Raw genomic sequence first — 27075 nt, 5'->3', positions numbered from 1 at the left:
CACACAAAAACATAAGTAACCATGGTGCTGGTGAAAAGCGACAAAAAGTTATTGCTTCCTCCAGCTCCATGGGCATCACTGTGCAGCAGGAACAATCTCACAGCTTTTCAATGGACCCTTGTAAATGAGGCGCATTTACATATTTCAGATAAAGCAAAGACAAAAGACTTGTTTAAGTTTTATTGTAGCTGATTACCTTTGTGCAGGACTGTAATGTCATAATATATTCTTATGATATAGCCAATTAAAAACTATAGATATTGTACTGCTCAAGGTTTATTAAGTTTATACCATTGAGTGATTTCTCAGAGGGCTCTGTTAATTTGAACACTTTAACTATCTTGAATGAGGATATTACTCATATTTCCCTGAGCAGTGGCATCCCATCATTTTCACTGTGTATAGGGAAATCATTGATATAAAGTATAATGGAGAGAAAAAAGAAGCGTGTCGTCAAGGGACATTTTCCTCAAAGGCAAACCTCACATGGCTGCAGGTTGTTTTGGATTAGTGGCAACACAACAGTTCAGATCAGGGTCGCTGCTGTTTTGTCAATGGATTTTGTTTATCAGAGGATACTTCGGACAAAAAGTTGTGCTACCTCCTGTAGTTATTTTTGTGACAATGAACTTGACTTAAGGTCACACATAAGAAGTTATAATCATACACATTTAAAATGTTTTCCTAATTATGCTGTGGTGACAAATATTCATGGTGGCTGGATTATTTTCAGAAACCCTACATATATGCAGTTTAGGTGTGCCATATCATGTCACTCTCAATAATATTGGTAAGATTTTGAATATGAAATGAAAAGATTCATATAGTGAAAATGGCGATATTCTGACTTGTTGACGTTGTTTATTATCAACATATTGTTACGACACCAAACGTTACGTCATAGGAAGTTGGGTGGCTGGTAGGTGTTCAGAGCACAATTATGAAATCAGAGACTGAGGTTCGCATTCTCGCTCTTTTCTGTGGTTCGTTGTCGCCAACAAAAGTACTTCAATTAAAGGCTTTAAATGTTAACAAGTTTTTTTCTATTCAACCAGACAGTGATCTTTGCCCTTCCTTTCATCATGTTAAAACACAATATAGATCAGTCTTTTCTTCCAAATATATTTTCTGTTTCTTATTAGTTGCACTTAAATTTCAGTGACACAAATTTGAATAAGAAATCGCCTCTCGTCTCAGACACGATTTTATTTCAGTGACTCAAAACTCAAAGAAGCAGTCTGCACTACTCTCATGTACTGCTGTCCGTTATGCTTATCGTTTCACATTTTCAAAATGAAAATGTATTGACACCTCTGTTTTGCAGTCAGGCCAGATTATTTTCAGAGAGGAGAACGGGAGAGGGAGGAGAGAGGCTGACTCAGTATAAATAAGGGGAGAGACATTAAGACTTCAGTTAATTTCACTAAAAGGGTTGGAACAAAGTGCTGCTGCCTCTGCCGTCTCTCTCGCTTCCCCTCTCCCTCTATCCTTGAATCAATTCATTCTGCAAGTCATTTCCTAACATAGTGCGCAGATAAATACCCTGCACAAGGTAGCTCTTATGCCCATTTACTGTAATAAAAAACCCACTGGAGTTTCTGCATTTCAGTGTTTGTGTGTATGTGTCGTTAAAAATACAACAGCTAACAGTGTGTTTGAATAAGATTTAAAAAAAAAAAAAAAAAAGACAGGCCCAGACCTTTTTGTTTCTGAGGGGAAATAAGATTTGAGATAAGTTGTAAAGTGAGGAAAAGGTGAAAGCAGGTCAACATGTCTCTGACGGTCTCAAATTTCTGCTCTCGACTCTTCTACCACACACACTCTAAAACAGGCTGTCCTGCGACCCATGTGTATTTTAATACTGATGAGCCTGGAGATGAATGTCTCATGTCCTATTTACAGTGTCATACTGTTACATTCACAAACAGTGAAGTACACACACAAACACACCTGCCTGCCCTTCATATCTCAACAGCTCAATTCCTCAAACACTCTGCCTCCCTCTGTCACCTTTTTTCCGGCAGTCATCTCAGGCTGAATTGTAGCACCCAGGTGTTTTGTTGGCCTGACAATGGGCCTGTTCCTGCGTGCACGGGTTATACACACACCGCTCAAGCTAAAGCAAACAAAGAGAGGGCCTGTGGGTAAATAACACCAAGACGCTGTAGCTTGCTTTCCAATCTTTGTAAGCCCAACAGAGTCCAAGGTATTGAGGCAGAAATGTGAAGTTGACAGATTTCTGTTGCCTCTGTGATCACTCATTTTAATGTCAGTTGCAGCTGCAGTGATTAATTACCGTTGGTCAGACAATACAAAACAGATGAATTAACAATGACAAATAATTGAGTTGCAGCAATTATGTCAGAAAAGCAGATCACGTAATACAGATCAAGCTTTATTCATGTTTGTCAGTTGATTTCATGATCATTAAATGGTGATTTGATCTGCATCTGCATACTGAACATCACCTTGTCATAATGTTGTGAACTGTAATTGAGTCACTTTTTGTGATGACAGAAAGAGAAAACGTGGTGATAGGAACAACTAAACTGTGTGTCTGGACATCATGAAGATCAAGAAGGGGCAGAATAGAGGTTTAACCAGTCTGGACTTCGACTCACTGTCCCACTAACAGTTTTGATGTTTGTTAAATGGAAAAAAAGATTAGACAAATGACCTTAAAAATTGTAGATTGGAGGCATATTTTCATAGGAAGTTGGTATCAGACTTGGCTTATTTAGCATGATTTTTCCACATTTGCCTCTATCTGATACATTAATTAAAATGGTGACTCTGCTCCTGGTTGTCTGTATTTTCCATATTTCTTATTTGCTCCACTTTAGGATAATCACTCTGTCTGCATTCTCTCTCTCCCTCCGTTGCATCCTCTTTCAGTCTTTCTCCTCCTCTCTTGTCTCTTCTTCTCTCTCTCTCTCTCTCTGTGTAGGAGTGCTGAGTAGCACTCTGCCCATCTCATTTAGAAACAGCCCTCCCTTCACTTCTAATGAGGCTTCATTTTGGCAGAAGAGGGAGAAAAGCCAGAGAGAGGAACACCATTTCCACTACTTCAGCTGACAGCAGCTCCCTCTTGAATTCCTCTTCTAATACCCACATGGGACTATACAAGAGGGTTGGAATAAGGAGAAAATGGTGGAACAAATGGATATCCACTCTCCCTATTACCCTTCATTATCTGCAAGCATTATTTCATAACTACGGACTAAGGAGACTGCTGTGTATGTGCCTGTGTCCGTGTTGTGCGGTCGAATGTCTGGCTTGGTTGAGCCAGGATACACAAATCTGGTGCGGACAGCTCAGAAACCAGAGAGAATCGCCCTTCTTTGTGCCCAAGCTGAAATACGAGAGGGTTGGCTGAATAAAGGGGGTCTTATAAAGGGGCGAGGGTGCTCCTTAGGGGGCCACTCACTCGGGCGTGACAAGCCAGTACCGCTGTAATGAGATAACAGGCCACTGGAGTACGCCTTTATTCATTGCTCCTTTTCTTTCCTTTCTCAACATCCCTTATCCCTCTGCTGTTTTCTTATCCATCCATTGCTCCATTTTTAAAAAACAGGTCATCGTGCTCAGCAGGCAGATAAAGCCCGGGTGTTAGGGACAGATAGAGGGACAGAGAGGAAGGGGCAAACCCACAGAGAAGAGCAAAAGAGTGGGGAAATGAAAGCTTGAAAATGAGCATGTCTCTTTGTACGTGTGTTCCTGGAACCACACGAAACTGCTCAATAACAGCTTGGAAATCTTAAATTTAAGCAAGGCCACAGCAAAAAGGAAAAGTGGCACGTTCATGGGATAGAGGAAAGGGAGTAATCAAGAGATACAGAGACAGGGTGCATACAGTATGGGTCACTGCCTCCAGACAGGCTGGGTAAAACCAACCTTCAATCCTCCGTCATCATCAACATTACCCTTGCACCTGCCCTCCAGCTCCCCCTGCTCTCCCTCCCACTACATCCTTTCGTCTTGGACAAACAGACTTACACAGTGTTGACAGTGGCAACACTCAGTGGGAGGTTGAGAGATACTGGAAATCCCAGCTAAAATGTGAATTCATCCATTGTGTGCTCGGGAATATTGAACTTTAAGCCATGTTTTTTCAATAAGCAGCACAGATTTATTGCCACCATTGACCTCCATTTGTTGACTAAACCACTAAATTTGAACTTATCTTTCTCACCTCTTCATACTCTTATCAATCATTCATACATAAAAAAAAAAACATTTTAAATCAGTATTTTCTTATTTGGAGAGATTTATTGTTGCAATATCAGTGCTATCAACACTTGCTGTCCCAACAGCACTGAAACCCAGGATTTAAAACGGTCTGTCTAGCCACTAAATCTGTATTCCACTGACTGGCATACCTCACACGGAGCAGATTGTTACACACACACAGACACATAGAAACACACATGCACTACCTTTTGATGCCCCACCTCCCACCCTTGTTCCTTCTTCCGTACCTACCACTTTCCCCCACTTTCTGTCTTTTTGCCTATTATGGCGGATTAACTTATGATGCTTGGATGAACTTCAGTAAGTGGGGGGTACAAAGTCACACATCAATACACACACAATCACTGGCTGGCTGGCTGGCAGATATGGTCACAAGCCCACTGGCACAGGCACATGGAGCCTTCTGGACTACAGCAAGACACATGCACAAACACACACACACACACACACACACACACACACACACACACACACACACACACACACACACACACACACACACACACACACACACACACGCGCATAGACACACGCACACGCAGTTTTACATACAGGAACCAGACTCCCATGCCGCAACAGAGTGAAAGGTGCAGAATCCAAACCAAAGCTTCTATTAATCCCCCTGATCCCCCAGAGATAGAATAATTCAGAGTTAATTACTATTCTCCTGCATTCCACTCTTTCTTCTCCTTGATTTCTAAATCCACTAAACTCCCCCTTTCCCTCCATCAGGCAACCATTCGAATACGCTGTCTACTGTAGATCCTTCTTTGTCTACGCTCCCACATTTTTATTTGTTTTTCCCCGCTGCTCTTCTTGTGCCTTGGCAGACTCCTCTATACTATGTCTTGACAGAGTAAAATGAGAAGCAAATATGGTTATGAACCCGCTCGCCTTCTAGATTTTTCTCTTTCTGACAGACACATCTTGGCAGCAGCTGACAGAGTCTGGCGGTGAGGTTGTGTCTTTCTGGTTGGAGTTTGGAACCACAGTGAGTTTAATTAGAGTGGAGAGGGACCACATGGCTGACTGACTGACTGGTGTGAGACTGGTTGAGAGGCTGGCGACTAGAAAGACCCACAGTCAACCACACTGGAAGATGTTAGCTGCAAGCAAGCAAAAAATATACACACCAATGTGCACACACAACTAAATGCAACATATGTATTGATGTAGACCGTAATTGCATTTGTATCCAGGCTACTTTTTCAAACATCTCTCTGTCTTAAACTGATGCCAACAGTATTCTCATGCACATAACTCATTATAAGAATGATGAAGTGCCATCGTGATATACAGTTAAAAGGCATCCTACATCATTGTGCACATCACGCTGCATTATCTTCTCTGTCACATGCTATTTTGTTGCACATGTAATACATATTTTAGACAAGGGAAAGAAAGAGATCGCATTCCTACTACGTAGAGTCTATTTACTGCACCAACACTTCAAGACAGGCAGGCAGATAAGCTGGAGACAAGGATAGTGAAGGGCTAGCTCTCGCCCATACATGGGTAGGGCAAGGGGCAAGGAGACATAACAAAGCAGTTGTATGCACACACACACACACACACACACACACACACACACACACACACACACACACACACACACACACACACACACACACACACACACACACACACACACACACACACACACACACACACGTTTACACACCGAGGGAGCATATTTCAAATATCAGTCAGCATATGGACGGGGCAAGCACACATATTATAACTGCCATGCATATTACGTATTATACACACATATTTTAATGTGAACTCATGGGAATATGAGCTTGCACACAAACACACATATGAGTTAGCCAACTCCCGTCTGTGTTAACCTTCCAGCATTCCTCGCTCATCTGCACCATAATGGCACACCTGTCTTCTGCCATTCTCTATTACTCCCGCAGAAATACAGTGGGGGATTTAGAGCAGGGAAGACTAAACATATTCATGAACAAACAGCTGATGCATCCTCTCTTAATATTTTTCTTTCTTCATGCATTTCTCTATTCATCTTAACCCTCACTTGCTTGATCTGTGTCTATAAGAACCAGTGTATTTTTTTTTTAAACAAAAGGAGCCTTTGCTTTATGGGGCTGTATGTTACCATGGTAACAGACATAGAGGTTATTGTCATAGCTAGACAAGCATTATTGGCAAAAAAAAAAAGTGGGAAGGACTGGAAATGAAAGGGGTAGTTTTCGGGGGCAGGTCAGAGATTGGAACACTACTGACCAGGGGGTGAATAACTTAAGCAGTGGGCAGGCAGGGTAGATAGGTAGGTCACATTATTATTGATTGCCTGGCATTATGTGGACAACAGGGGAGTCCATGGAGACAGACGAAGAAATTGTGGCTTGACATCAAAGTCAAGCTGCTGACACCAAGCCTGCAGGGGACAGAAGCTGCCCAAGGCGGGATTAGAGGTGGATAGATACACATAGGCACGCACAGACACAAAAATAAACCCATAGTGAGAACAGTGTCCCGCAGTAAGCAGATAAAATGGAGGTTGTAAAGACAGGGCTTGAAAATGAAAATGGCAGAATGTGGCAGATGGAAATGTCATCCATGAATAATTTCAATTCCAAGGTCCAAGATGTTTTATGAAGCCACTTCTCGACAATTTTCTAAGACACCAACAGTGTCTTACTGATTTACATATCAAGGCCAACTAGAGACTGTCAGAAGGTGCATTATTCCAGTCCTCATAAAATTCCAATCTGCTACCCAGTAGTTTTTTTTCCACATTCATTAATGCTTCATTAAATTATTATTCATAGCTTGGATGATGATGTGATTAGAAAAGAAATGGAAGACAACAGATGAAATAATTAGGGAAATGAAGCTGAGATTTAAATATTCAACGTTGATTTCCATTTTAACTGATTTCTTGGACCCGTGTCTGGTGAGTCTGCAGGCGAAACGGAGAGAGAGCAAACCTGTCTGAGGAGATAACCTTGTGACTGTCCAACATGACAAGGCCACGCCTGGCGCAGGGCCTTTCATCTTCTGTGGGCATCAGGCCTGACTCAGAGGCCACCATCCATCATTGTCTGCCAAGTGATTGACCGCCCTAGATGGCTATCAGCTAAGCTAACTGGAGCAGGGTGATAATATCTGGAATGTGTGAAACCCGAGAGAGACAAAACAACACACGTCTCAACCTGCGCAGACCTGCAACTCCGGGAGATGGAAGATAGAGACACTGTGGGGCTGAGGAAGTGTGTGGAATGAGAGCTGGTGGTGGTGGGTTGGGGGGAGGGGTGCAGGTGATGGCTGGGGGGGTTTTATGGAAGAGACAGCGGCGTCAAAGACAAACAGACGAAAACAGCGGGGTGTCGTTCTGGATGGTGAAAGAGACAAAGACGAGTGCCGGGGTAGGTGAGGGGAAGAGGGTAGAGGGTCAGAGAAGAAAAGGTTAGACAAAGTAATATGATTGAAAAATTGCTCAGCCACATTCTGCTCGCCTACAAAGTCTTTGAACCACCGAACACAATGGACCCAAAAGATTTGACCCGTTCTGTACCAGTTTCCTCTGCTCACTCACTGCCCACGTCCTGCTTCTCAGGAAAAAGACACAGGACAAAAATACCTCCAATTATTTTCTGCTTTTAGGTGTACATACCCAAGGTCATCTGCTGACGTGTGACGTTGTTGGCCTCCCGTGAGATCTCACACCAGATGGACCGGTGACCCTTTGGGTTATGCCTTTCAATGCGCCCACACATACACAGACAATTATTCATTCTGATTTGAATAACATAAATAGACACTTCTATAAGGTCTATGTTATCCCACTGGCATTCATTAATATAGTGGTCTCTACAATATACCATACTAAAGCCTTCTTTTTTTTACTGACCACAAAAAGCCAAAGGCACAAGAGAATGAGTCATCGTTTGAAACAAGGACGTTCAGAAAAGGTTAAAGATAACTGGAGTAGGAATCCATTTAAGGGTAAAGTGTTTTGATTTTTATTTGACAACAATTTTTGATATTTGATTGAAAAATCTAATTTTAGCTTTTACAATGTCAGAATGTTTTTGCTTTTCTACATTTTATATCAATGCAAACAATATAACTTTGGGTTTTGGTTTAATATCAGTCGTGTCATATTTTATATAAACTTGACTTAAAATGAAAGATTATAAACTTTATCAAAGATAATTACGTTACAACTCTAAATGATTCTGACATATTCTTTGTCTTTTCATCTGCATACCAAAACAAGCATACCAAGACAAGAATCTCCTTCCTGTTCTTGCAACATGAAACTTTTTGATGAAAACTATAACTGTGCTGATAGAAAGTCGCATGTCAAGCTACCATATCAAGGAAAACAATACATTTATGATGTCAGAATGACTCAAGTGATGACATGAAGATGGAATCTGACAAGTAGAGAGTAAAAGGTTGACAGACAGTGGTGGAGGAGAGGGGGGGGAGAAAAAAATGCACCAAGCAAATGTGGCGAAACTGGCATGAAGATGCAAAGCTAATTGCGATCATACCGAGATCAAAGGAAAAATAAAGCACAAGAAAGGAGTGTGTCAGGGTATGCTTGTATCACTTTAATTAGGAACACTGCATACCACAGAGGCAGACAGCGTGGAGAGCGATTTGTTGCCCTGTTTAAATTAATAAAGTGTGTCTTGGACAAAAATAACTCCAATGAATACCAATGTTTGACTTTTGGCCTGAGAATTCTGAACAGCGTGCTATGCAAGACTTTTATACTTGAAAAGATTTACATGTGAATACTTGAAAGTAATTGTTATAGTCTTATAAACAAATAGCGTGTAACATGTATTAAATGTAATTTATGGTTCGTCCAATTTTCATACAAACCCTGTAAAACGGAGTTGAACATTGCTGAAAGAAAAATCCTGCTTTCTGACAAAGTAGATGAGTCTTGCTGCGGGTGTTTACAGAAGCAGATGGTCCAGGTAGGCGTCGTAAGGGCTGGTTGTTTAGGATAATGGAGGAAATAAAAAATTATATGGTGGAGGGCTGTACTGTATGTGTGTGTATATCTTGGAGGAGGATGCTTCTGCGAGTTTGTAGGGGCGACGAAGCTTAAATATCAGCACCTCTATTACCCTGGCACCATCTCATCCACCTCCTACACCTCCAAGAATCTGCTAGTAATGAAGAGACATTTAAACATATGAGGGTAAAGAGAGAAGAGTGGATAGGGAGAGCATGGATCAGGGGTTAGGGAAGGCAGAGGAGAATTTATGGAGATGAGGAGAGAAGGATAGGGTTAAACAGAGGGTAGTGGGCTGGAGACCATTGTGAGCAAGATAAGGAGGGAAAAAGATTAAACTGCTTGCCAGCGTATTTTACAGTTTTTGCCATTTGTAAAAGTGACATAAGGGAATAGTATTTAGAAATAGTATTTAGGCAGAGAAATTAAATGAAGAGGGGTAAAATGCAATATTTCCTGTATATTACCAAACATCTGTGGTCTTAAAACTATATTCATAGCTGTCTGCCTGAACTTTTTATTCCCAGAATGTGGGTGGAGGATGTGGATGGAGAAGGAGGAACGAGACAAAACAGACTGAAACACGACTGAACTCGTATCAATTAGATGAACCCAAAGGTGGTGAAGCTGTATTGCTGGACCTCCCACCAGTGTCTCATTAATTATTCACAACACAGTGTTCAAAGTCACAGGCTTCGTCATACGAGATGTTTTAAGAGCTAAGTAAGGTATTCAATTTAGATTCCCAGAAATGTTTTCGTCGTTATGAGAGTCACCAATGTTGAGTGGTTTTCTAGCATGTCCTTTGAGTTGTCATTCCGCAAAATGTAATTTGAAAAGTTTGTGCTTTTGTAAAGCCTAGGTTAGAATTAAACACATTCTGCGGTTGGGCTGGGGGCCCTTGGGCGAATTTTGACATTTATGGTGAGGGGAGAGGGGGGGTTAGAGAGAGGACTGCAGAAGCAAGGGAAAGCTTGTCCATACAGGTATAGAGCAGGAAGGGCGAGAGTGAGGGAAGAAGAGAAAGAAAAAAAAAAAACATGGGAAGAGGTGGATCTGTCAAAACCTGCAAGAAGCAAGAAGTACTAAATAAGTGTGACCTGAGGAATGTGAAAGAGAAGTAAGCCAAGTTGACAGACAGGAGACATGGAATCTTGTCTGTCATCGGCAGAGCTCTAGAATTTTTCCATGACTTCAATGCTCCATCTCCAAGCAGAAATGTAGCTATAGGGCAGAAAAGCCAAACCTGTATCTCCATAATGAGCAGGGAACCACAGGCAGAGGTGGTAGGGAGACACTTGGAGGTAACACTTGGACGTAGAACTTTAGCTAAAGTTTCCGCTGTGCACAAGTCAAGGCAGATGGGCTCGAAAGACCCAGTAGATTGGGGACAGTGTGTTCCCAAGTTTGAAGAGACATTGTATACATTTAGCATACTAGCAACCAGATGCTCAGCACCCTCTGTTATAAATCACACCAGCTGCTTGTTTCATCCATACCATTACACAAATGTGTCGCCACATATGGGAGCTGTGCCCTAAACAGTTTACATGTAAGAGTTAAAGCTTCAATGATTAGTTGATTATCCACTTGGGAGAAGGTTAACGTGCAACTAAGAATCTGAAACTGCACATTACTGGATGAAGTTTGTCAATTGGGATGAGTTGTTGCATTCAATAATGTCTAATTTTAAACTGATTAATGTTGAATTTTGGACTGTTGGCCGAATAAAACATGCAATATATGATACAAAAAAAAAAAAAACCTACTCTAAGGCTTTTGAAAAGGACTACAGCAGGAACTAACCTGGCCTGAGATTAAGGTTGGCCCTATTTGTCCAGATTGTAGTGATATTTCTGTTGAGTACAGATGCAGGATGTGGAAATTTTTACCTTGAGCAAAAATAAAACTTGCTGCACTCACTGCTGTCTTTACCAGCACCAATCACTTAGAATAAAAAAAAAATGAACAGGAGGTCTAAGCAATATTTATTGGCATTACTTAACATGATTTCTACAATTCAAACTCCCCTTTCCACCCACATGCATAATAACCTAACATAAAAACAATTTATAATAGCCTCTGTATTTATCTGATAATTCATTCCATTTTGGATAGCACTACATGCGATGTCAGCAGCTGCGAGCAAACAAACAGAAGCACTGCAGTGTATCAGTGTTACTGGCTAATATGGTTTATGGGCAGACCCATGGACCGAGCCTGGCTCAGCCTGATATGGCGGATTGTTTCCACGGTCCAGAGCCAACCGGCTAATCATTTGGATATTGTCTCATGTTTGCACTGGAGGTTTTGGCTGCCCTCTGTGAGTCAACTGACTGATAATCCACTGCAGGGGCTCTGACCACATTGCAGACGGGAAACAGAGGGAGACATGAATAAAGAAACAGCAAAGGCAGAGAGAGTGAGACTTGCAGTGGGATGTGGTATAAGGATTCAAATGAGAGAAAGACCAAAAAAAAAAATCTAGTAATGGTAGTGAAGAGAAGAGCAACCAAGCCGGAAGAGGAACTGGAAGAAGGTGAAATAGTCAAAAGACAAGGAAGGGTGAACAGACAGTGAAACACAGAAAAGAAGTCCAGACAATGTTGCAACACATGTAACACAAATCCAGTCTATGACTGTCCAGCTGTATCTCCTCTTTTTCAGTCCCTGCCACCACTATCCTTTGTCCTTCTCGATAACCTAGTTGGGAGACCACAAAGAAAGAGAAAAAAAGAAAGTAAAAAGCACAGTGTGGGCGGGAGAAGGAGAAAGCGTTTGGTGAAGGACAGGTCCTGTTCTCATCCTACAACCAAAGCAAGGGAGGAAAGAACAGGTGGGTAGCCAAGACAAGTATGCCATTGTTTGGCTGGCACCCATGTAGCCATAAGGTCCACATCTCCTCAAACGGCTCTGAGCATTCAGCATTTCTTATTAAATATGAGTTGACAGTTAGCATTAGCTTGGGGTTACTGCTACGTACCGTACCGAGCTTTGACTTTCCTTGCCCTGTAATGCCTATGGATGCTTTGATGCTCTCCTGTATCGTTACACCAACTGCCCCCGAACCCAGCGCCAAACAGACACACACACACACACTCACACACACCAACAGATGGGACGAGGTGGGGTGTTTGTGTGGGTGAGGGACTATAGAAAAGGGTGTAGATGGTCTATGGTAGATTTTTTTTTTTTTTTTTTGGCTAGCTTTACCTTGCTAACTTCCGTGCCAAGGAGAATAGGCTCTAACATGGACAGCCTGGATCATATACCGCCAGCTGGTAAACCAGAAGCCACAACCATGGCAGCAGAGTGTGACACAATGTAAACAGACAAAGAAACTACACCACCAATTTACATCAGAGAGATATAAGAACCGTTTCTTAAATAGCAGAGATGGTGCAGCTATTGTTACATGAAAATACAGGAAATAAAAGTTTGACTTTCCTATGTTTGGGAGGGAAAAAAATGTATTAACTTTTGAACATAAAGACCCTCCAATCACTGTGAACAAAGGAAAAAAAGAAGGGAGAACTGAAAAAAAAAAAAAAAAGCAGAGAAAGGCTGTAGATGAAGCAAAAAAAAAAAAAAAGAAGAAAGGAATACTGGAGAAGGTGGAAGAAAGAGAAAAGAAAAGAGAGGTTGTTCTAGCCATGTGAGGCCCTTTGAGCAGTTTGGTGGGCTTTCCTGCAAACCAACTGCAGTCCCATCACCAGCTGGTACTGCCATTGATGTGGGATTGAATACCCACACACAGACACACAGACACCCACCCAGACCCAGACCCACACCCAGACCCACCCACACACACCCACCCACCCACCCACCCACACACACACCTATTTATAACCTCCGTTAAGTCCGGATTCCAGGTTATGTTGGGGTTGCAGTAATGTTCACATGCTCCTAACAGCCTTGACTGCTCCAAGTCCAACCCACACACACACACACACACACACACACACACACACACACACACACACACACACACACACACACACACACACACACACACACACACACACACACACACACACACACACACACACACACACACACACACACACACACACACAGAAGTGTTAGTTCAATTAATGTGGTATGCATTCCAGACACACATTCAGATACCCCGCCAGCCTCCTCTCACACCTGCAACTGTGTAACTAGATGTGCACACACATTTATACATGCATGCAGATATTCACCCATGTGTGCACAATCACACACACACAGTTTAAACATCAACAAGTACCACCTTTCATCGGGCTCCCCCTTTCACTGTGCCTCAACAAGGGTCCTTCCTCCACTCCCTTCACTCTACACCTACCTCCTCTCCGTTCCTTCCTTTCCTTCTCTCTCTCTCTCTCTCTCTCCATCTCTCGCTTTCTGCCATGTGGTAATCAGCCCAGTATTAATACCTGCATTCCAACAGCCTGCAGGAATGTCTTTAACAATGTAGCATTGTTCAGGTGCAGAGAGAGAAAGACCTCAATGAAAAATATATAAAAAAGTGGTGCAGTGAGGGCTCCCACAGCTACAGCATGTATGAACAGAGAAATTTTATGATTTGAAATGAACACAGTGGAGTGAAATGCAGAAGTAGCTCACTCTGCCTGTATCACATAACCTCAAACAAGGACAATCTATGAAAAAGGTATAGGTCTACACATATAGAGAATATACACGTCAAGTATACTCTCTTTCACACATAGAAAGTCTACAACCCTGCAGAGACGCAGATTACCATACAGCTGAGCTATGTTGCTTTATATTCATAGCATTATTGTTCATGTGGTGATAAATTGTATGTTTTAAGTGCTTCAAATAAATTAGTCCTTTGATGGTTACTTTGGATTAGCTCCCTTATCTCTATTGTTTGAATTTTCCATTTTCTGTTAACTCAATTGTTCAACTGATTATCTGAGGCGTTGGAGAGTTGGTTGGACAAATCAAGATGTACAGAAATTATCAACCTGCTTTAGCAGTATATTCTTTTGCCATTATATTGTGCTAATGATTAATTAAGAAAAAAAATAATCACATTGTTTGACTTGTTTTGACTTGCAGACTTGGTTATTATTTTTTCTGTGCAAAATGAGACATTGTATGTTTTGCTTTTTGTTGCACAACTAAAAATGGTTAATTGTATCTGTAACTGATCAAATTAGGTAGATTGGGGCTGGGAAATATGTTGATATTACAGTGAACCCTCATTTATCGCGGGGGTTACGTTCCAAATAGAGACCGTGATAGGTGAAATCCGTGAAGTAGTAACCTTTATTTTTTTTACAATTATTATACAATGAAATACTCCATAATACATTGAAACCAAAGAACAAAACCTTTTTACAAGCCCAAGCATTTGTTTAACAAATAAAAGTACTGTATAAATGTTTTTTTTTTACAAATAACTACTGTACTGTAAAATAATAATTTGAATCATCAATACGAACTGAAGGCTTCAAATTGCTGAGATCGGCACCGCCCCACTGCGACCCGAGTCATTGGATTAGAACGGGAGGAAATGAAAAATGATTATGAAAACAAATACAAAGTACAGTCGGACAAATAGTGACTCGTGTATTTCACTGCTCTTCTGACTGAGCCGCTGCATCCTGACTCCGCTCTGCAGCGGTTCTTTCTTCTAAAGCCCGCGGTGCAGGTGTGGTTTTTCGAGAGAAGAACATAGTTATCGGTAGTTGTTGTCGCTCTTTTTTCTTCTGGGCAAAAAGATTCTTATAAACCGACATGCCACCATCGATTATTTTTAATTTGGCAAGCTGTTTTACGTACGTGTACATATTAAACCGCAACGTTATTGACAAACAGGTAGAGAAGAAGCGGAGAGACTGTTTAGCCAATCAGAATGCAGAACACAATGCACGATGCAAATCCGTGAAGCAGCGAGACCGTGAAAGGTGAACCGCGTTATAGCGAGGGTTCACTGTATACCAAATGGTGTGATATGAGCGAGATATCGCTGTACATTTTGGATATCGTAATATTAAGATGTGGCAGATGAGTGTCGTCTTTTAATTAAAGTGATGTAATTATCTAAACTTAGTTGTTCTTTTACTTGCCTTTACTTACTAGTCATGATATCCATCCATCTATTATGACCATTATTTATCAAAATTCTCATTGTGTAAATATTTTGTAAAAATACCAATAGTGGTCCCTAGAATATTGTTTCAGTACTAATATAGTGAATATTGTGATGTTTGACTTGATCTATATATTACAGTCCTACTGTGGATTAATGTGGGGAAGTATTTTTATTAATATAATGATATTGATTTCCACCCCTAACAGAAGTGAGAGATAATGAAAAGCACTGACATACTGAATGCTCCATCATCCTCCCTCTATCCCTCCCTCGGCCTGCCCCCCTTTGTCAGGCCTTATTATTGAACATGTGTCCTCTCTGCCCCTGCCATTAACCAACCCCACCCTCATAACACTGCTTTCAATGCACACGCACACACATACACACAATGTTCCACACACACAGGGACTGCTAATTGACATGAGGGAGTTGGTGCATCTTTCATCATTCTCTACGGAGACAAATCTCAAAGTCTGTGCGTGCGTGTGCACGTGTGTGTGTGTGTGTGTGTGTGTGTGTGTGTGTGTGTGTGTGTGTGTGTGTGTGTGTGTGTGTGTGTGTGTGTGTGTGTGTGTGTGCGTGTGCATGTGCATGTGCGTGTGCGCGTGTGTGAGTAATAGGATCAAAGGGGGGTCCTCCAAGCTGCCGGTCCAAAACCTCTAATTCTCTCTCAGGACTCGATACTGCAGTAGTCAGGAAAGACCACATCTCATCATTCACAAGTATTGCAACGTTATAGTCCAGTATGTTCAGCTCACTACCACTTGATAATCATTCAGTAGGAATAACTGTTAAGTAAATTAAGTCTTGATGCTGCAACATGCCTTCCGGGACGCAATGCAAGATGCTGTTGAGGCAAAACTCTGGAATTATAATTACTTTGGCTCTGAATAACAAGAGGCTAAATCAGTTAGGCACTCTATAAGTCTAACATTATCCCCACAATACATCCATCACGTCTGTTGTACTGCAGATTGCAAAGACATGTAATTGGAAATCGTTTAGCCTGATGGAGTCATAACCCAATTGAATACTATTGATTTTGGATTAAAAAATTCATACGGACCAAGAGCAAGCTCGAACTTTCTTTCGGCCAGACGGAATCAAAAATTAAACTGTGAAACTTGACTCTCCTTGTATTACTGGAATATGGACACAACAGATAAACAACGAAGGAGATTCATTTTGAACTGAAAACAAGTCAGAGGGCTATCTGCTGCTGCGCCAAACTGCAGCAACTTTAAAAAATAATGTTGCACAAATAGGACGCGACTATAAGTCAACCCTCTACTGGCTTGATTGTCATTGGCTGAACTCTCAGTCAAAAGGAAAACAGATTACCTCCCCCTACTCCAAAGAATCATCAGGGATTTGAGACACCCTGCTTCCACAGGCTCCTTATGTTCAAGCTATTGTGATGTTCAGACAACACATGGTCAGAAGGACACAGAACGCATGTATAGGGCCCAGGGAGGGATGACAGACAGATGATGGATGGAGTGCGAGTCAAGGTAAGAGGGGCAGAAAGACAGATGAGTCAAAAAGATGCAGAGAAGAAAAAAAATGCAGTGATAAAAGAAATGATTTACAGAGATGGGCATAAAGTAGGGCGCAGTAAAGAGGCCAACAAGCTAATTCCAGAGAGAAATGTGACTAAGAAAGAAAAAGAGACTTGTACTAAAGTTAAAAACATGATGTGACTTGAGGAGAACATTAACAGTCAGCACATGGTAACTTCCCCGCCCAACTTTTCTCTTTCAAAGTCAAGTTCACACAGACAGAGAGGAGCAAGAGGATCTTGAATGCTGTGGCCGTTGCTTCAGCAGAGCTCTGGTAAGTAAAACCTCTATAAAACAAAGGCGAGTTATGTCCTCAGGCAAGTTGCCTGCCCTGAAAACTGACACTGGATCTGTTCAATGATGATACACTGGACATGCTCTCAGGTAACATGGGGAGCCCCCTTTTCTCACACATGCTGGCATGAAGTCATAGAAAATGTCCACCACTCAGAGCCAAACACTCACAAAGGTGTATATGGGTGCTGTAATACAAATACTACCTCTGAACCTCACACACAAACACCTCCACTAGCCTCCTTCCCCTCCTCCACCTTCTGCTCCACCTCTTATTTCCCGGTGTGGAGGATTAATATTCCCACTCCTGTCTCCCTGGTCCCCCTGGCCCAGTTAAAGCAATAAGATCTCATTGTCAAACAGTGACCAGCCTCACTGGAGAGGTTAACCACCACTGCTTAACCATTAACTAGATTAAATTCAGGGGGGTTGGGTGTGTGTGGGTGTGTGGGTGGTGTGGGGGGGGGGGGGGGTTCCGACAGATGGAAAAGAGAGTTTGGCCATGAGAGGTGGTTTAAAAGAATGAGTTATCATTGTGGTGTGGCCCTATCTTTGCAGTATTTTGAGGAAATAGGCTCACATATAAACATGTGCTCCCATGTAAACACAACAGTACTCTGTAGCCTACTGAACTTTAAGTCACCCTCATCTCCTGGTCATCATTGTGTGATACAGATAAGAGAGGAAGAAAAAAAAAAATCCCTTTTGGCTCCAATATCATATTTCTGAAACCCTCCCTGGGAAGCAAAAATGTCAGGGTCAGAGGTGCATTTAGGTATCTGTCCACCAGGGGAAGTCTACAAACTATGTGCAGAACATTTTTCACAAACCTTTATTTAAATGTCAGAGAAATAGGCAAAGAACTAAGGAACAAACAAGTTAAATTAGGCGTGCATTCACAGCACAAATTCTACAGTTTTACTTTCCGACACCAGTCCAAGCCAGTGGTGTGGAAAGACACAAGGTGATAATGGAACCCAAGTGTGTGTGAGTGTGTGTGTGTGTGTGTGTGTGTGTGTGTGTGTGTGTGTGTGTGTGTGTGTGTGTGTGTGTGTGTGTGTGTGTGTGTGTGTGTGTGTGTGTGTGTGTGTGTGTGTGTGTGTGTGTGTGTGAAGGAAGAGGGGGGGTGACGGGGCTTTTTTGGAGGGGTGCATTCAACAACTGCTGCTGAGGCAACTGTTGATGTCTGAAAAGCAACAGCTTGCGGGGCTCCCAGAGGACCCTCTGCCAGCCAACAGTCAGATGGAGGGTTTAGGGTTGGAGGGGCGCACGGGTTAGGATTTCTTCTCCACTGCCAAGAAAATGATCTCTTTGGCCACAGATCTAAGGTTCTCCATGACATTCCCCATTCCTAATTGGTATTCCTCAATCCTGACGTACTCCACTTGTCTAATCTGCTGTTATCTCTGGCTCTATCGCTTTTATTCATCATCACCCTCCCCCACCCCCCCACCCCCCCGCACGCTATTTGATTGATCAAAACAACTGGACAGGACACAACTGGCGTATTGCAAATACATTTTCTGTGGCAGAACCGAACCATCGTAGTCCCTTTCTGTTTTATGACACAGACTTGTACATCGTGTGGCTAAAAAATAACTCAATCCAATTCTTCCTCTTTGTATATTCTTAAACCAGACACAGAGGAAGAGAGGTTCTTATCCACGTCTTGCTACAGCACTCTCCTGTTAAATGGATTGGCAGCACTTAACCTCGTCTCATAAAAGAGCTTTGTGAATTTTCAATTTTGCTACAACCCTGATTGCATCCCCTCCTCCGCCCAAACCCCATTTCACCACCACATATGTAGATACAAGGACACCGAATCAGAGATATGGAGCCTCTTTTCAAGGCTGCATCTGAAATTACCCATCAACATCGACTTCCTCCCCTGAGACAAGAACAACAAGACTACATGGTGGCAGCACAATAGTGAACTGTAATCATCTCTCATCCCATCCCTTGATCTCTTTTTGTCCATCCCTTCCTCTCTGCTTCCTTCCTTCCCTCCCTACAACTCCCAATAATGGTGACACAGCACAGCCTCAAAGCAATAGACAAAACCATGATAATTTTAGCAAGTGTCTTTTTCACGTTTTATTTCTTAATATCCTTTGGAATGAGTATTCATACAACTTTATATACAGATTGAAATACAAACAGTGGCACCACAGTGGAATGTGTGTGCTTTGGGAAAAACAAGGTGGTGTCAAGTAGGACGGTCATTCTTATTTCAATATTATCAATAGTGGCCATAAATCTATTATGAAAGGTCTCTAGGGACGAGTTTAAAAAGCAAACAGTGCCCTTCCCCATTAAAACTCAGCAGGCAATCTTCTTGATGCTGTGCAGGGTCATTAAACAGTGAACCATGCACTAAAAGGCACAGTGGTTGACACAGCAAAACAACTTGTCAAATCACAGCAAACAAGACAGAGAAAGATAATGAGATGAGGAATCAGACACCGGAGAGAGATGGGAACATAGACAAAGTTAATCTGAAGAAATACACCTTTTGTTTATGTATGAGTACCTGTGGAAGTCTGTGTGTATAATCACAGCTTTGGCTGCAGCTCTACTTGTGGTGATATGAGAAAGAAAAAGTAGGGGGATGAACTTTTCCATCGCCACTGTGAATCACATCCTTCTTAGTAACTGACATCATTGGGATTAACGCCGTGCGTGCAGTATACCATCTCCTGATGCCCAGTTGTCTACCAGGGATGACTGCCAATGCCCCGTCAAACTACTGTAATGGAGGTTAATGTGTTATTCATTGCTAAAAATAAACACTCGTGTGCAGGCTAAAATCCCTGTCTCTGTGCGCAGTAATTACTAAATGGACTTCCGAACACAAGTCAAGCAGAATGTGGCCTTGACTAATGTTTAAGAGCCCAATTGTGGTTCGGCCGAGTCCCAAACAGTCAAACCACAAGAATGCAACCCATCTGTGAACGAACTCCAGCTTTTCACCTATACTGCCTATAGATGGTGAGAAGAAAAGCGCATTGTGGCTGCGTGTTTGTATGCAGATTACTGCCTGTGAATTGTGGTCAGAGGGGGCTTTAAAAGTGGGAAAGTAAGCCCTTTTCTATAGAATTTGAAGTGATGACAAACAAATGCACACAATACACAGCGAGCTCCAACGTGTTGCAGAGGAATGCCCCTCCTTCCACCTCAGTGATTTACTCAGTCACTGTCGGACAGACACACATATTCACAAACACAGTAATTACAGCCCCTCCATTCCAAGGCCCACGAGCCCAGAGGCCTGAATGACACCCTGTATAGGTGTGTGTGTGTGTGTGTGTGTGTGTGTGTGTGTGTGTGTGTGTGTGTGTGTGTGTGTGTGTGTGTGTGTGTGTGTGTGTGGGAGGGAGGGGGGGGGGGCAAACATGTACTTGCTTTCCCAAAGTAGCCACTGTCTGCCACTCACTGTACAACGATAAGGTTTCCAGTGTTGCGTAACATCAGAGACCAGCGTAGTACACATTATGTGTTCATTTGTGCACACTTAGAGGTCAGTGAATGAATGCTATTCATCCGTACCCATAAATATTCTTGCATTCAAGATTGCACACGAGTGCATGGGTGCACAGAACTAATACCAAGTGTCACGGGACAGCTGGAAAAGAGGTCCTCTGGATTTTACCTCCTCATGGCTAAATGGCTCTTTTTCTGGTCTAATACCATAATAATTACACACGGCTGCAGGGGGTGCACTTTTGATGCTGAGCTGGCGGGGGAGCGGGTTTGGGAGAGAGAGAGAGAGAGAAATTAAAAGTGAGGAAATGACTGTGGAAGTTAAGATGGTTAGACAAAGAGGCTGACGCTACGTGTTAGAGGCTAACACCTTGAACTCAGCTGATGCTTGTCACAACGATTCTCTCCACTTGTTCCGGACCACTTTGGAGTCTCTACAGTTTAGCTCAAACTCCTCTGACCATTTGACTCTCCTTTTGTCTCTTCACCTTAATGTCACTTTGTTCTTTTTATCCCCCAAACTTAAAAAAAAAAAAAATCAAAGCTAAAAGAGCAACCAAGATCTACAGTTACTGTGATGTTATTGCATTTGTAAAATATCCATCCAAAACTTTGTCCAAATACATAAAGTATTAGCATGTAAATTGTGTTTCTAATTTCAGAAAGACTGCGCTATTACAAATTTAACACACATAAAAAGGAGTTGTATTTCAGCATGCTTCCACTGTTGATTCCTGTTCTGTGCTGAAAAGGCAATGATTTCAGGAGCTATGTTTGAGGAAGAGGGTCAAAGGGTCAGCAAGATCCTGAGTGCGAGTATGTTGAGCGCTTTGGGGTGCCTCAGGTTGCCATGCAGCGCATAACATTGTGACATAACTACAAACATATATTCAGGCATTCGTGCTTACGAATATATAACCTTACAAATATGTAAGCATGTATGTCTTTGGGCCTATAGATCATGCACATTAGCATCCTTTAGCTGAGCCAATTGAGAATATGTATATCCAAGACTTACACTACAGAGCTGGCTGACTTCCTGTTGGCTCCCAGCACACATTAAGGGGATAAAATAAAATAATTACATGGTTCTTCTAGGCTGTTACTGGATCTAATGACTAAAATTCTGATTAAAAAAATATTTTTTAAAAGTGCAATTTCACATGGCTTTCTTTTTGAATCTCAGAAAATATCAATTCATGTTTTCACAGCCACTAATTTTCCGATGATTGTGTATGATTTTCTTCTTCTTTTCTAGAATTTTCTTCAATTAAACAAGGATAAAACAGAAGTAATTGTTTTTGGTGCCAAGGAAGAATGATTGAAAGTCAGTGCTCAGCTTCAATCGCTGATGTTAAAAACTACAAACCAAGCCAGAAATCTAGGTGTAGTCATGGATTCAGACCTCAATATACAACCATATCAAGACAATTACAAAATGAGCCTACTATCACCTGAAGACTATATCAAGGATTAGAGAACGTATGTCTCAAAAGGATTTGGAAAAATGTGTCCATGCATTTATCTTCACTAGACTCGGCTACTGTAACAGTGTGTTTACAGGTCTCTGTAAAAAGTCAATCAGATAGCTGCAGCTGATTCAGAATGCTGCTGCTGCAGTCCTCACTAAGACCGAGAAAGTGGATCACATCACCCCAATTCTGGGGTCTTAACACTGGCTTCCTGTTGAACAAATAATCAACTTTAAAATCCTGCTGTTGGTGCATAAGGCACTGAATGGATTAGGGCCAAAATACATTTCTGATCTGCTGCTACCTTATGAACCATCCTGACCCCCTCAGGTCATATGGGACTGGTTTCTTTTCTGTTCTCATAGTCAGAACTAAACATGGAGAAGCAGCATTCAGTTTTTATGCTCCACATTATCTGGAACAAACTCCCAGAAAGCTGCAGGTCTGCTGCAACCCTCAGCTCCTTTAAATCAAGATTGAAGACTTTTCTGCTTGCTGCTGCCTTTCATTAAACCAGATTTAAGGATGTTGATTGATTTCTTGCATTGCTGCATTTTACTACTGTCTTTTATTTCTTAAACTGAACTATAACTTTCATCCTATTTTTTTGTTTGTTTAATGTTTTAATGACTGTTTTTAATGTGTTAATCACTGTTCTTAATTGTTTTTAAATGTCCTTTTCTTTTGCCTTAAGTTTTGATGCTTTTAATGGTTTTATGTGAAGCACTTTGAATTGCCTTGTTGTTGAAATGTGCTATATAAATAAACTTGTCTTGCCTTGCCTGTGGGCCGAATTATTTTTGGGCTTGTGTGCATCACATGATGAATGTGGAAGTTGTAGTAACGCTATGCTTCGGTCCACTGCGACCTCCCTCCTACGCAGAATTTGAAGCTCTCCAACTATTTCATCTCGTGTCCTCCTCTGCTACCATCAAAATTATCACAGCCACTAGTAGGCACTATGACAGTGAAGCATAATTGTGTTGTTTTCGATGACAGCACAGTCTGTGACGCACACCAGGGTTTTATTTGTCCCACGGTTCTACTTAGTTCACTTCGACGCTCATCACTGACACAGTTGGAAATCACAAGTGTGACCAGTGATTTTGAGAATGTGGGTCTGTGTGACACAATCCCACTGAGACCCAACAAGGGCTGCTATTATTAGACAAATCTATTCTACTGTGAGAAAGAGAGAGAGAGGGTTCAGAAAAAGAAAAAAAAAAAGTTGCCAATCTTTTCTTTCTGAGAAAACATAGATTTTCTTCTCTCACACTTAAATGGACTTTCGAGCAGCATTTTCAGGGCGTGTGATGGTGGGTGGCGGTGAGCTCAGAACCTGGAACCAAGCCTTTAAATCAATGTCTCACAGCTGTGTGATACACCACACTGCATCCATCAATTACAGGTCACTTTTTACAAGGTACCTGTTAAAAAGGCTCCATGAAGGGCAGACAGAGGGAAAGGCACAACTGTCTCTGTGGCCAGAGAGGAAGGAGGGTGCAGTTGTAAAAGAATATCCAGTAAATCAAGTGGGGTAAAAAGGAAAAGTTCAGTCAACTTTAAGGTTGAGGATGATGAAGGTGGATTAACTTGAAATGAAAAGCGGAACCGGGGGCTACCAAAGTGATGAGCTATAGACACTGTGATGCAGCCAACATCCAAGCCCCGCCCTCATCCTGCTTCAAATCACCACAGACTGATCAGTCAAGTTGAAGCAAACTTTTAGAAAATTTCCACAAAAGAATTCTCAATTTGATTTTGAAATATAAAAAATAAAGTTGATAACATTTAAGATGAAAAAGAGCTCATATTAACTTCAAACATTAAATACATCTACAGTAGGCTACATCTTTTGAAGTATATTTAGCAATTTTGATACTAATTTTTTTTTAAAAGACAGAAAAAAAGAAACCCAATAGGCTCCAACCATAATCTCACTAGCAGCACATTAAATACCAACGTTCCTGCTAACCAAATAAACAATGAGTACACTGAGGCCAATAATACATTTGGAGAGCTCTACATCAATTCCCTAAATGGTAGGTTTTGGCCACTTATAACAAACTTTTCTTTGACTAAGATCATATAAGGCCAAAGTCAGGTTGCATTTAAACTGACTTAGTCTTTTGGCAGCACCCAGGGGTGGTGAGGGTGAGGCGCACTGCCAACATAGGAGACACAAATCCCGCAGATCAGACATCAAAGCTCTGAAAAACTGCACCGCAGCAGCAGCCAGACATGAATGAGACGGACTGAGACGAGCAACATGGTCTTTTTCACAATAAAAGCGCCTCACTCCGGGGGAAGAGATTGATTGGGGGTGAGGTGAGGATTTTGAAAGGTTTTTGGTAGATTTTCTTTAAAGATAGCGGCTATTTTATCTGCACGCGGATATTGTTGGTTTTTGTTGTTGTTGTTGTTGTTTTTTTCAATTAAATCGGGGCGTTGTGTTTTATTCTGGCTCCAACAGTGGTTGTTGGCTGTAGCCTACTGAACTGGCAGTGTCCAGAGCAAAGTACTGCAGTGTGCTGAGAAGTGCACAGAAGTGCAGAACTGAGACTCCCCGCACATCTACAAAGAGCCACATTTAACACCTAAAACATGCCGTCAGTGGAGATAAACCCCTGGTTACATCGAAGCTGCGCAACCTACGATCAAAGCAGAGTGATTTTTTTATTTTTTTTTATTTCCAATGTTACTCTTGAAACAAATGATCTTGATCGATACGTGTTGACTTTACCGGTTTTCCACCTGATATCGGTTATTTTAATCTTAAAGTTGCTCAACTTAAACGACCCTTGCGAACACAACCCAAACAACATATTTTGGATTAAATAGGTTCAAACTAAACAAGCCGCTTTCAGACTGCGTTTTGTTCAGACAGGTTTGTGGTTTAAGTAGCGGACCTCTAAAACTCGAGAGTCCGCGAAAGAAGAAAGTATATATGCACAGCCCGAAGGAATGAAAATACAACCAGCACCGTACTAAAAGCAGGATAAAGTTACTGGGAAGGTGTCTAATTTTTTTTTATTTTATTTTTTAAATGTAGCGGAAAGTATTAGACAGACTTACCTTGAAATGCCCAGAGGAGCAAGGTGCACAAGAGCGTCGTGCGTCCTAGTGTTATCCCGTCCATGGCCGCTTTTCTAACTTTTTCAAGGAAAAGTATTCACTTTGTTTTTGGTTGTAGAGTGTGGAAATCTGGCACAGCAGCAAGTCTTTCTCTTCTTACAACGCTCCAAAGCCTTCTGGATCTCTTTCTCGCTCTCCCTTCTCTCTCTCTCTCTCTCTCTCTCTCTCTCTGGAGTGCCTCTCTCTCTCTCGCACACACACACACACACACACGCACAGAAATCTGATGCTGGTGGCAGTCTACTTGGTTGATATATTTGCACAAAAGGTGACCCCCCTCTCCTCCCAAAACACCCCCCCCTTCTCTCTCTCTCTCTCTCTCTCTCCCTCTCTCGCTCCACCTCACTTGCAGTGAAAAGATCTGCTTGACTAATCGCGTAGGTCTACTGGGGCCTGCAGGATTTCTTTAAAGGAAGTTAAAAGTGATTTTATCATGAGGCACACTGACTCATAGCGACTCCCAAAATCCGTACCTTCTGGAAAAAAATAACTACGTTTTATGAGAAAGATTTACAGCAAAACTAGCCTGGAGGTAGCCTACAGAAATGTACGTTTGCCCATAGTTATACGTTTGTACTGTACTATAAACATGGCCCTATTCACAGCTTTCAAGAATATACTCAGAAATGATGAAGGAAAGGACACGACAGACAGACATAAATAAAGAATCCAAAAGGCCTTTTAAAAAAAAAAAAAAAAAAAAAATAGGCTATGTTGATTCGGAGGGGAAATGTAAAACATGGGGAATTATCTAGACTGCTATTTTAATGTGTGAGGTGACTAATCTTAATTTCAGAGGTCTTGATCACACCCAAAAACGAATTTGTTGGAAAAGCAATCCGCTTTCCTTACCCACTTAGTTCCATACACACATTTCCTGCCCTGGTTAGACGGTTAACATGAACCATCCCCAAGTTGCATTATGTCCCCAAAAATTATTTTTGTTTTCAAAGCAACAGAAGGTCATTTCTTGGAAGCGGGTTAAGTTGCCTGTCATTGACAGACATACCATTCATTCCTAGACATGTAATCCCTTCAGAATCTGTTTAGGTATTTACATGGTATGGTACAGCCTATTTAGGTATTTGCACTTCAGATATACAGTTATCAAGAGGGTCTAAGCAGCTTTTTTTTTTACAATGCTATAATACAAGTCTCAGTGGAGTGGGTATTGTTTGACCAATGAAGTTGATTTATGCCAAATCCCATAAGCTTGGAGTTCGAAACCATAAACTGCCATAAATCCACTCTAAGATGGCTTAATGGTACCATTGTCCACCTAACTGCACAACACAAACATCTGTCTCCTTGTAGTTTCTTTCTACTGGAGACAGGTTGACTGCTGGAGAAGCACCAAATGATCGGCACACCCTGCAGGTAATAATAGTCCCTTGCAGAGCAGTTGCATTCAAAGACACACATTCCAAACATACTTGGCCCAAAGCAGATGGTTAATATTTTCTCAGCCCTGTTCGAGGAGGAGATGTGATACTTGGAACCTGCTACATTTTAGCATTTACTGTACATAGAACAGTCACCTCGATGGATAGGATCTGATAGTGGAGCTGCCAGGAATGCATACTCACAGCTGTCTTACTCATAAAGAAAGAAGAAATTTGGCAGGAGTTTATAAAGGCTACTGAGAGTTTGATGGGACTGAGGCAGCCAGTTAACCCTCACATCCATTCATTCGACCAAACTGTCTTTTGCTCCATCTATTCCTGACAGCAGGAGGGGGAAAAAGTCTTCCCACCAACTATCGAATGTCAA

General features: G+C 41.8%; 1 protein-coding gene across 3 annotated transcripts in view; it reads right to left on the bottom strand.

Annotated features, from left to right (window-relative positions):
* Positions 1–25470, bottom strand: part of bcam (basal cell adhesion molecule (Lutheran blood group)) — a 57829-nt gene extending 32359 nt beyond the window's left edge. For all 3 annotated transcript variants that reach the window (XM_069703865.1, XM_069703866.1, XM_069703867.1), the window contains exon 1: positions 25246–25470. In XM_069703865.1, coding sequence (XP_069559966.1) covers positions 25246–25309 — 64 coding nt within the window. In that variant the 5' untranslated portion in view covers positions 25310–25470. The remainder of the gene's footprint in view (positions 1–25245) is intronic.
* Between the last annotated feature and the right edge of the window lie 1605 nt (positions 25471–27075).

Source organism: Brachyistius frenatus, unplaced genomic scaffold (assembly GCF_029030835.1).
Source record: "Brachyistius frenatus isolate BFR_SWC_R1_liver_20210118 unplaced genomic scaffold, ASM2903083v1 Contig_48, whole genome shotgun sequence".
Classification (NCBI taxonomy): domain Eukaryota; kingdom Metazoa; phylum Chordata; class Actinopteri; family Embiotocidae; genus Brachyistius; species Brachyistius frenatus.
Note: the sequence above shows the minus strand (reverse complement) of the source record. Positions and strands in the feature narration are given on the sequence as shown.